General features: G+C 31.8%; 1 protein-coding gene and 1 long non-coding RNA gene across 2 annotated transcripts; both read right to left on the reverse strand.

Moving 5' to 3' along the window:
• Positions 1-2,997: 2,997 nt before the first annotated feature.
• On the reverse strand, positions 2,998-3,562 carry LOC127135605 (uncharacterized). The gene is made up of 2 exons (XR_007808619.1): positions 3,419-3,562; positions 2,998-3,303 (listed from the first exon to the last, which is right to left on the reverse strand). It is a non-coding gene; the product is annotated as an uncharacterized LOC127135605 (long non-coding RNA).
• Positions 3,563-11,227: 7,665 nt separating this feature from the next.
• Positions 11,228-12,243, reverse strand: LOC127137763 (uncharacterized). The gene is made up of 3 exons (XM_051064186.1): positions 12,060-12,243; positions 11,638-11,649; positions 11,228-11,535 (listed from the first exon to the last, which is right to left on the reverse strand). The coding sequence occupies exons 1-3, from the start codon at positions 12,241-12,243 to the stop codon at positions 11,228-11,230; spliced, it is 504 nt and encodes a 167-aa protein (XP_050920143.1).
• Positions 12,244-12,918: the final 675 nt, after the last annotated feature.

Here is a 12,918-nt window from a genome sequence, read left to right on the forward strand (position 1 = left end):
TAAGGAGCCGTAGTCTCATGAATGATTCCTACGGATTGGAAAAACACAGGATCATAATATTCACCACCTCTATCTGTGCGTAATGTTTTAATCAACACATTTTGTTGCACTTCAACTTCAGTTTTATAAATTTTGAATTTATCTAAGGCTTCGTCCTTAGCGTGCAACAAATAGACATAGCAGAATCTAGATGTGTCATCTATGAAAGTGACAAAATATTTTTTATGCCCTAATGATGGAGTAGCATGCAAATCACATAAATCACTATGTATCAACTCAAGAATGACAGATTTCCTTGTTATACTTTTAAATGGTTGCCTAGTTATCTTAGTTAACATGCAAGTTTTACACTTTTCTACATTTTTATCAAGATTAGGAATTAATTTATCTTTAGACATTTCATGCATTCTTTTATAATGTACATGTCCTAGGCGAGCATGCCATAACGAAGAATTGATAATATTCGAAGAGGACATAAATACAGAACCAGAATCATTAGGAACTCCATTCAAATTCATCATAAACATACCATTATTATAATATCCAAATCCTACAAACACACCAGACTTTGATAATACATATTTATCTGATTCACACACTTGCTTGTATCCAAGCTTATTTAATACAGGGCCAGAAATTAAATTCTTTCGTAATTTAGGAACATACAAAACATTAAACAAAGTAATAGTTTTTCCGGAACTGAATTCTAACACCACGTTTCCTTTGCCTTCAACGGGAGCGAAGTGATCATCTCCCATGTAGAGGACAGAACCATCTTCCACTGGAACAAAAGTCTTGAACCAGAAACGATCCTTGCAAACATGTGTAGTGGCGCCAGAATCAATCCACCATGCGGTAGCATCATCCTGCACATAGAATGCTTCAGAATTTAGTGAAACAGAATGTTTAATTAAACTATTCAAATCACGAATTGATTTCTGACCTTGGTTTTCGGATTGGTCCTTAGACCCCTTTCCTGAACCACTTGCATTCGCGTTATCGTGCTTTTTAACGAAGCGACAATCCCTCTTGAAGTGGCCTGTTTTACCACACTTCCAGCATTCTAATTTCGGTTTCTTGTTAGCACCGAAACTGCCCTTATTGTCCTTGAAAGCACGCTTCTTTCCTTTGTTTTTGTTGTTACCGTTCCTACCACCCTCTTCGATCATATTAACCGAGGGTCCAACAATTTCTTTGCCTTTTCCTTTGTTATCCTCCTGCGCTCTTAGAGATTCTTCTATGCGCAAGTGACTTCCAAGTTGGATCAAAGACAGTTCGTCTTTTCCATGTTTCAGATTGTGTTTGAAATCTTTCCACGAAGGAGGCAACTTGTCTATGATGCTTGAGACAGATATTGTTTCATCCATATTTAATCCGTGTAGTGTGAACTGTCCAAGGATTCGGAGGAGTTCATTGAATTGTTCCATGACAGACCTTGATTCAACCATTTTGTAGTTGTTGAAATCAGTCACCAGAAACTTTTTACTGGATGAGTCCTCTGCCATGTACTTGGATTCGAGACAATCCCACAATTCCTTTGCAGATTCTATGTTTTGGTAAATATCAAATAAGGGATCAGACATACCGTTAAGAATGTGCCCTCTGCATATGTAGTCGTCGTTCTCCCACTTTGATCTGCGTCTCAGATTTTCAACTGTGTCATCTTCCCGAATTTCTGGAATCGGTGTAGATAGGACATGCACCACCTTCAACGTTGTCAACATGAAATGCATCTTCTTCTGCCAACGCCTGAAATCTTGTCCTTGAAACTTGTCCAATTTTCCGAAATTTCTGGTCATCTCCTTGACGGTGTTTCCTCCAGCCATGATTATCAGAAAGGTACTTTGTTCGTTTGTTAGATAATTAATTGATAATCCTGGATAATCTTCGAAGAATCGTGTTCGTTCACTTTCCGAACAAAGTATTTCGACCCTATTTATGCCTGGGTTCACGAAATCTTTGTGGGGATAATTCTTGAAGAAAGAATGTTTCTGGCAAAAGAAAGATTCTGGAATGTAGAATGGTTTTTGTGTGTAACCCTAAACCGAGGCCAGATTTCCCCCTTTTATAGGAGAACGAAAACTGAAAACGAAAAGTCATACCTTTTCAAGAAAAACGGTAATAACGGTTGGGAAGGTTCAAACGTTCAAAAGTCATACCTTTTCAAGAAAAACGGTAATAACGGTTGGGAAGGTTCAAACGTTCAAAAGTCATACCTTTTCAACAAAAACGGTAATAACGGCTTCGCCCCTTGGAACCCAGTTTTCAATTACTTGCAGTCAATTACACGTTGGCTCTACGAGCGTGCACTCCGCACTACTCCTAACTCGTTTCCAAGCTTTAACGCATAATTGCATCGGCCTAGAGTAAATCTCATTACTACTAAAATCATGGGTGATACTAAAATCACCAACAGTATTTGCCTTGACAAATATCCAATGGAACAAATTTTGAAACTTACTCCCACAGATGGAGTGGTACTACACAATCCAACCAAATATAGAAGGCTTCCTGGTAGGCTAATCTATCTTCCTATCACAAGGCCCAACATTGTATATTATGTGCAAACGTTAAGTCAACTCATGCATGAGCCTTAAAAACCTCATCAGGGTGCTGCAATGAGAGTCCTCAAATACATCAAATGCACAACTAGATAGAGCATATTATTTTCAACCTCTAATGACCTTATCTCAAAGACCTTTTGTGATTCAGATCGGGGAAGTTGTCATGCCACTAGAAGATAAGTTACATGATTTTTCATTTTCCTCAAAAATTCCCTTATCTCATCGAGATCTAAGAAGCAATTTATTGTCTCTAGATCATCAACAAAGTTTTAATATCAAGCTATGACTAATACATGTTTGGAGCTAACGTGGCTATGATTCATATTACAAGAGCTGAAAGTTTCATAGGTTGTTCAAACACCATTATTTGGTGACAACTAGGCAACTCTACACATTACGGTAAACATAAGACGATAGTTTGTAACAAGAAACATTACATTTTAACTTGCATATAATATTCAAGTTCAAGAATTTCTTTAATTTCACACAATATATATTCTTATAACTATGAATTCTAAACATACATTAAGCATGCATTTTATTTATTCACTTGTATTAAAGAGTACAATAACTCATGCTTCATGACAGCAACAACGAACGATCTTCGGAAAAAATCCATAACACGTACCACCAGCTTTATATCCCTTCATAAGGCACTCTTGATTGCATTGAGGAATAGGTGGACAATCTCCAGGTTGACATTTTAATCCAAAAATATTTTTCTCTCCACTTGATAATTCTACAACCAAAAAAGTTTATTATAATTTGAGTTACTTTTTAATGAATATACTTAAATTAAATAATTTTCTATAAATTATATAACTGGGAAAATAAAACAGACTTGTATGCATTACCTGAAAGCAAAAACAAAGCAATGAACAAAATCCAGAAAAGATTAATTTTTTTGCAGTTAAGGAATTCCATTGTCTAAGAATAAGATTTCACCTTATATTATTTTTTTTCTTGTGAGATTTTGAATTTAGATGTTCATTATATATACTATTGAAACGAAATAAAAGAAAGGCAAAAAAAGTTGTCTAGAAAGTAAAAGTACTGAATGCAATTAAATGTTCATTAATATTTGTATCACTATATTTTAATATATGTATTTTTTATATAGAATTTATTTTTTATATTTATGAAAAAGTTGTTTTAAATTAATGACAAAAATAATAAATCATGTATATTTTTGAAACAATTAATATTATTTATTACTTTGTATTATTATAATATTATTTTTGTATGAACTATTAATTTTAAAAGTTTTAAATATTCCTTTAAGATATTAAATAATTGAATAAAATTGTGAATTTTTTTTTCTTTTCTTTGTCTTTTTGACTGTGAGAATGTGAGTTAACAATTTTTTTAGTCAAAAGAACATTTATTAAAACAAATATACATTGATTTTTTTTATCAAACTACAATTGCATTTTAAAAATCCAGATTTCTTGCGCTAAATCTTTTCACTATTTTCTCTTCTTTTTTTTTAATTCTTGAAATTGGTGGTTTTAGGGAAAACAATTGCCTAAAATTATCGACCTACATCTCTCTCCCTTTATCTCTAAATAAATGGTTTCTATATATAAACCTTTTTTTTTTTAGTGCATTGTTGGTTTGGTTGTAAATAAATAAATAAATATTTTAATTTTTTTGTTTATTATAATGAGAGTGTGTAACATTTTGTATTTTTTTATAAACAAATGAATTGTAATAATCTTAAATACAAGGTATACTTAACTCAACATAAAAGGAAGACAAAGTTACAATAAAGAAAAACAATTAGACTGCAAAAATTAATATTTTTTTGTCGCAAATCAACTTACCCTTAATCTAGAACTAAAACAATCCCACGAAAGCGATTACATTAAAGAAACAATTTTTTGTTACATTTTTATGTCGTCCATTAATTAAAGTTTTATTCCTAATTAGTTAAATGGACTAACTAACTGCTAGCCACAACAGTAATTGAAAATGCTTCTTGATCCTTCCTTTCATACATGTTTGAAAAGTCAATAAATTATCCAAAATGGTCGCACAAGGGCTCAACCTGCAATGACCAATCCAATCCAGAATTTAAAACCAAACGGACTCAGCCACATAGAAGAAAAAAAGATGAGAGTGTGTTTCTGATGGTCATAAGCACAAAGGGCAAACAAGATTATGCACTCTTGAAATTACTCTTTGCTTTACTAGTTCATCTCTCATGTGAAATCTACTGAGAAGAAGCCTCCACGCAAAAATTTGAATATTATTAGGAAACATTTTATTTCCAAATGGTCTTCAAAGTAGAGGAGAGATCTTGATCTAGTTTTGGGCCTACTAGATAACGAGACTAACTTGAAAAATATAAATTTAATAGAAAAACCTAAAGAAGTGCACCACCAAACAAACTTATCAGACATATCAGGAATAGGGTAAACATGAATCAGACTATTTTGAAGATCATCCCAATAAGTCCTTCTTGAGCCCTAAAGCAATTCAGGATTAATCTCCACAATCTAATTCCAAACACCATTAAATCAATTTCCTGATTCATTGAATTTTGATCTGGAGTCCTACACTAAACCAAACAAATCATGGAACTGCACTCTCAAAGGTCATGATCCTAATCACTCGTGCCTCTAGAAGTCAATTGTTAAGTCATTTCCTAGCTTTCACGAAATACCATTACCGAACCAGTTTGAGTCTTCACCACAAGATCCCAATGAAATCCTAAGGTCCCTCCACCATATGGATGACTTCCTATTGTTAACTTCTCAGGAAGGATCAAGAATTAATTCCTTGATGTCACCTTATTTGATGGATAAAAGTGGATACTAACTTGTGCTATCATCTGACAGTATTTTCCAAGTCTATATACTTATTAATGCCAAGTTGAATAATTCACAGTGTTTTACCCCTAGACCCCTTTCACTTTTTGATTTACAAATTATAGACCATAAACCCAATTAATTCTTTGTTGCTTTTCTTCGTCATTCCAAAGGGATGCTCTCTAAATTCTAATAATATCGATATTAAAGAATCAGAGTACTAATTATATATTCAATTATGAAGTATCATAAATAACCATATATTTGTAAGAACAAGGGACATGTTGAGAATTATCTAATACATATGGTGAGATGTTTGTGATTGCACTTGATTAATGAAGGGTATTTTAGTCATTTGGCCCCAAAGTTCTATAAGGCATACTTTTGAAAAAATTATACTATTGCATTTCTCTACCTCCTTCCACACATGGAATAGAGAGAAATGTGAGATTGGGACTTGGGTACAAGTTGCCTTTGCTTACATGCAATATTCTATCCCCACCACCTCCACTGATCAAGAAGCAAGCTTTGATTTAATGAACCAACATTTGTTTAGATGCAACAAGAATATTGGAGAAATTTTGATAGGGAATGATGGAGAAAAGTGGTAAAAAAATGACATAAGAATCAAAAGCATATTGGAGAGGAAGAAAACATCTTTAATTAGTCAACAAATAGAATTCATCTTTTATCATCAAGGTGGATTTTCCTAGACCTTAATCTTTAGTTAGGTTAAATAGTATGATAGTTTGTCATGCATTGTATTTAGAGAAAATATTGTACTAGGTTTTGAGAATTAGTTTAATGACAAACCTAGAGTGAAGAACATTATGGTCATACCTAGGACATTAAATAGATGATATGGATCTTCAAAGATTTCTTAAATAGATGATATGGATCTTCAAAGATTTCTTGTTCTTATTAGCTTTTAAGTTATAATAAGTGTTGGGTAACCTAAGATCAATGGGGAAGTTAGAGTAAATTTAGGAATAATTTAGTATTGAGTGAATATGAAAATATAAAAAAAAAGTAACACGAATTGATTGATATCTTCACGTGAATCAATTTAAATTTTCATAGGATTCAAAAAATTTGATATGCCTATTTTTAGCCCATAAAATTACCTATAACTCCTATTCAATTTATTCTTAACTAGTAAGAGACTCGTGTGAGCGCATGGGTCGAGTAAAGTCGATAAAATATTACATAAATAAAAATAAAATATATATAATTATGTTAAAAAAATATGTTTAAAAAGGTGACTGTTTTGTAATTAAAATAAAATATTCATTTATATTTGAATAAATATTTTGAAATAGTAATAAATAAATAATATATTAATTAACATAATATAAAATCAAATGCATTATTTATTTTAAATTATTGTAAATCATCTATCAGTAAATGATAAATTGAAATAGATGGTATATAATTACTTTCCAATAAAAAATTGTCCACTGACCCATTTGATATGTATGCATGGCCCAAAAGTTCAGAATAGTAACAGTCTTTGTCTAATTCATGAAATTAGGGTTTTCTACTCCAAGCATTTCGAAAATTTCACGGTAGCTTGCAACAACCATGGTGTTTCACTGCCAATTGATTGTAGAAATAACTCGTAAGGGAGTGAAATCATGTTTGGTCCGAGCAAGTCAATCCATAGATACATATCAGATGATTGTTTGTTAGATATGACGTAAAATTTGCTAAATTTTCTTTCTTGAAATTTGTTAACGTATTAATTATTCTGCCACTGTATTTTGTATTCGTTGATATACTGCAATGAAACATGGATAGATTGAGTTATATATGTTTGCAAAAACTCATTATACTAATGATAGATAACTTCCTGCAAGGATTTCAATATTTTGACGTTTGTTTTAGATTCAGAATTTTGTCACATATTGTGTGTATATATTTAGATCTGGTATATTGATTCTTGATATTACTATTATCGATTTTTCAGTGGAGAAACAACTATGGAAATTATCAAGTGTATGGTGATGAAAGTTGTTGAACCTTCTGCAAAGAAGAAATCTTCTAAGAAAAATGGAATCGCTAATTCAAGGCTTCCAACGACCGGCAATACCAAAGTGGCTGTAAAAAATATGGAGATTGCAACTTCAAATATGGAAAATAGAAAGGTTGTTATGAGACCAATTGCCAAAATCGTAGGAGCTCACATAACTGTTAAGTTTGGAAAATCAAACATTAAAAAAAGAAAGGCTGTTATGAATCATATTAAGTTAGAAGATGACATTGATGTTGCTAACAATGTTTCGAAAGACATAATGAAGAAATGTCAGAGAGAAAAGACGGTTACAAAGAATGCACGTGTTGCACATAAAAAACCGGTTGGAGGTAATGTACCGAGTACCAAAAAGAGGAGACAAATTGTTTTTAACAATGCAGTTCCAATTAGAGTTCGTTAGGAAAACGAAATGGGTAACAAAGTTTTTGTCTGGGAGATCATCATATTGAATGCAAAAAGCAAAACAAGAAACGTTATGGTAAGCGTATATGTATAGATTATTTATCTTTGTTAAAATTGATATTTTGGTAATATTTTGTTATGTGGAATTATAATATTTTGCAACACTTTCCTATGGTGATAGCTAAGAAATGCCTTTGACGAAATCAGAAGGAGATAAAATTAGTTGATATTTAAGATGGTAAGACCTTCAAGTGTGTACGTTTACACGACCACGCGTAAAAATAAGTCTAACATATATGAGAAGTATATAACGCAAGGATGGTATGAATATGCTGCAAGGAAACAAATTATGCGATGGAGATGCGTTGGTTTTAAAATGGGAAGTTTTTCCCCTTACCTGTATGCTACATTGAGGAGGGCTTGATGGATTTGGTGAATTTTTTAAGGAAGTCGTTTTTAACATGTTAGGATCTGATATGTTTTTGTGTTTTCAAAAGACAAACGAATAGAATCATTTATGGATATGTAATTCAATTTATTTTGCAGATGATTTGGGTGTTTTTTTGCTAAAAGTATGACTTTATGTATGACAATTAGTATTAGTCCGTATTTATGCATGTAGTACAATTATGGAAAATTTAGCATCATATTATACATTGTTGAGTTTATATATTCAGTTACCTCAGTTAGACATGCAATGATATATTCATAATTAAAATATATGATTTATTCATAATGCAAAAACTGAAATAATATGCAGTACGGTAATTTGGTAACGTAATGCATTTTGCAAAGTCTGAGTCATCTAGACTATGCAGTATGTAGAATGCAAAGTTTGAAATATTATGCAGATGTGTTAATATTAAATATTATACAGTATGGAATGATGAGTATGAAGGTTGATTTTGCTGGTGTAAATTCACTAATAAGGTTGAATTTGCTGGTGTATATTTTCTAATAAGCCTTTGTGAAAAAATTGAGACTGTTAAATTATATCAGTGATATAAAACTGAACTTTTTAATACACCCAATTGATTAAAAATTGATGTGCTTAATATATTACAGTATAAGAAAATGTATTGAAGTATAAGACGATTCATTAAGTTCTGGCAAATGAAATAATTGTTTGCATTGAACATCTACATAGTATAGGCAAACTGAATATGCCATTAACTTATTAATGCATAAATTTGTCACGGATAAGATTGGATTATTGCATATTATGATTGTAATATAAAACATATTTCGATGCAATTATGTGATTAATGAGAGAGTTTATTTAATACAATGATGTGTTGGAAACGAGTTACAATTGAATGACACCACAACTATTTACTATTTGGTACAAAGTTGCAAGTATCAAAATAAATCTTCACCATGGTACGTATTCCAATGCTTTGCCTTGTCATTTCTTCTGCACAGAAAGACTAACACAACACACAACAAATTAACCACCATATATATATAGATAAGTGAGGCTTGACATATAATAATTGTGTTAGTCAAAGTATAAAACTGAGCCTCATTGAAAACCAAATTGTCAATGGCTTCTTCCTCTATCAGGTCTTGCAGATCAAAACTCATATGTCCAAAATATTTAATTTTATTCTTCAGTTTAACATAACATTTACTACTATAATTCAATGAAATGACAATCTTTCTCTATTTGCAGTGTATCTTCAAAGGGGATGGTGGAAATCATGGAAATAAGTAGTGGGACTAACACAGAGATGAATCAACCATACCCTCGAAATGCATGTGACATTGCTGATATGTTTTATGAAACAAACAGAGCTGAAGAGAATGCAATAGATGGGCAAGGACATCAACATAACAATGTTGAAAGCATTGATCAACAGGTAAATGTCGTACATGATAACCCAACACAACAGACCGTGAGTGGGGAAGAATTAGCATCTGACTTGTTCTGGGAGAAAAGGATCACGAAGGCCTCAAATGATGGAAAAATGTCATGGTGATTTCTAAACCCAACGCATCTTTCATGGAATTTCCTCTTGACATACTAATATTTTTTTGTGATTTATTGGCCTTAATATTATAAATTGAAAAAACCTTTTAAATATGTAGCATTTTCCAACTGACATTGTTATGATGTGGTTGTGTGTGGACCTGACTGAACTCACCCCGGTGGAAGTAGAAACCATGAGATTCTGGGATTGTGACATTTTGAAGGCCAAAATACCAAACAGGGAAAGCAAACCAAACATGGAGAAATACCTTACCTCTGGTTGGTATGAGTGTGCTGGATCAAAAAAATTAAAGGTTTGTGATGTCCTGTAGTTTCACTACTGATCTCGTCCACAAAATGTTGTACGTAAGGATTGTCATACGCTCTTGAAGGACAAACTTCTTATGAAATGAATGATGGCTTACACCACCATTTCTGTGTTTTGGATAAATATATAAGTCTAGGTTAATACTTTTTGGAATATGGTGTGTTATGGTTGTGTTAGTTTAACTCTAAAAGTTTATGTTAATAGTTTTTGGAAAATGGTGTTTTGTCGTTGTGTTATGATCGTTTTAAATATAACTTTAAGTTAATGTTTGTGTTTCCCGAGTATGTAATATAAGTATCGTAAATGAAAGACTGTTGTAGGATATCTTCTTTTTTAAATCAAGTTATTGATAATTCAGAGTATTTCATTGCAAATAGCCATCATTAGTATAAAAATATTAATATATGGTGCTGCCACTTGATTTCTCAGTCAGAATAATTAAACAAAACGACATTGAGTTACCAACCAAAATACAATTGAACGCATGATCTGTGCAATAAGGAAGTTACGCTGATTTTAAAAGACTACCAATTAAAACCTATGAAAATTAAAAAACACTGAATTATTAAAAAATTATCGTGCTAATTTCCAATTCCATTCAGAAAAATATCATGCTGAATATGTGTTTAGAATGAACCTAATGTAATTTGCAGAAGTTTCTTCATTCCATGATCAAATAAATCCAAATGATCTATCAGAACAGATAACACAAACATAATTTAATGCGTTCACCCTAATTAATGATGTTAATTGTTAACATATACAAATTAAATAGTAAAAGACTTTAACCATAATGATCGTTATAAAGAGTGTGGAATAATTTACATCCATGGTAAAATGCATTTTGTAACTAACACTTTATACGTTTTCAAACACTTCTTTGAAAACAACATTGGTCGTGGACTGCAATGCTTGATTTTATCTGTCGTGGATTAGTATTTTGAGACCCATTTTTCTTTTTACCATGGATATTGCAACATACAGTTGACCATGGCTAAAAACACTATGTGGCAAATATAATCCAACATAGTCCAAAGATTGACCATGAGCTTTGTTAATTGTCATGACATATGATACAGTAATGGAAAACTGTCCCATGGTTAGCTTAAACGGCCATGGAGACTAAGTGGGAGAAATGTCCATTCTTGGAATATAAATTAAAGCCCTAACATTCTTTCCAGATATAATCTTCGCTTCTATCACATGGTTTGCCAATCTTGTAACAATAAGTCTTGTTCCATTGCAAAGTCCCTCTGATTGATCAATATTTCTGAGAAGCATTATCAGTGTGCCAATTTTCAATTTAATTATGTGATTAGGAAGACCTGAGGTTATAAGTGTGTTATGAAACTTTTTCGTCAAAATGTCGAAAGCTTCATTTCCATTTACATCATAATTATCCACTGTAGCCGAGCTAAGATACTCCTTGTCTTCTCATATGTTATAGAATAAAAAAGGTTAATACAATTGTATAACATATAAATGATATGTACACACCTATAAAAGTATGAAGCATGTAAATATATTAATACCTGGTATCAAACCTGAAACATATTGGTTGATAACATCGATTGTGTCAATAGTTCTTCTAAAATTGCTTGACACAACAAGAAATATTCATTATGGTAGTTTTGTTCAAAGTTAGGATATGTGTGTTGAACTATGGATCGGATGGGATCGTCAAAATTAGTGATTAAGAATTGTGTGGGTATGGAAATGTCTACATAGACATCACTAGGTTCAACCAATTTTCCATCTCTAACTTTCAATATCCAATGTGAAAATTGTTCTAATTCATAATCACTTGATTTAGTGTTGGATTGTTGATGTCTCATGTTCTTAGTAAGCCTTAGAACCTAGTAATGATCCCATATGTATGATGAATTAAGAGCATCATGAATTATATCAGAACGGCTACCCCTTGGTACAACTGGAAGAATTTTTCGGAAATCACCATCGAAAGCAACAACCTTTCTTCCAAATATTATGTTTGAAGATTTTGATCCAGTCATAATATCTTTGAGTGTTTTATCCAATGCTTCAAAACAATATTTTTGAGCCATTGGAGCTTCGTCCCAAATGATTAACTTGGAAATTTTTAGAAGCTCAGCACAATCGTTTTTTTGCTTATGCCCCATGTAGATGATTCCAAGGTTGTATTGGAATTTTTAACATTGAATGTGTTGTTTGACCTTTTGGAAGCAATATCAATGTTATTCCAGAAGAAGCGACTGTCAAGCAGATATGCTTTTGTGAACGTATGTAAGAAGCTAAAGTCCGCCATATATATGTCTTTCCGGTCCCTCCATATCCATATAAAAAAATCACCTCTTTGATACTCCACAACATTGATGATTGATCTGAACACATATCTCTATTCATCTATATTTATGAAAATGTTACTTTAATACTATTATAATAATGTATAATATTTTTTTATTTAATATAGAAATATAAATCAAATTATTGGACAAAAACTCAACAAATTCAAGTAAAGATTGATATTATTAAAGGCATGTGTCAAACTTATAATAGCTCTTAGGAATTGGTATAGATTATTGAATTCATAATGTTGCTTGGTTGGATCATAGTTACGTTGTTCGTATATCATCTTGTTCCCCAACTATTCAAGCACATATCCTATTGGTTTAGGAAATCCGGGATAGTCAAATAAACTTCTACGATTCATTTGAAGAAGTTTTTCAATTCAATCAATGTTAAGTTGGTAATTTCTTCATAGATAAACTCAATCCTTTAAATTATATCAAATTGTGTTAGGATTACAATTTTCATAATATGTCTACATAGAATAG

Source organism: Lathyrus oleraceus, chromosome 4 (assembly GCF_024323335.1).
Source record: "Lathyrus oleraceus cultivar Zhongwan6 chromosome 4, CAAS_Psat_ZW6_1.0, whole genome shotgun sequence".
NCBI classification, from domain to species: Eukaryota; Viridiplantae; Streptophyta; class Magnoliopsida; order Fabales; family Fabaceae; genus Lathyrus; species Lathyrus oleraceus.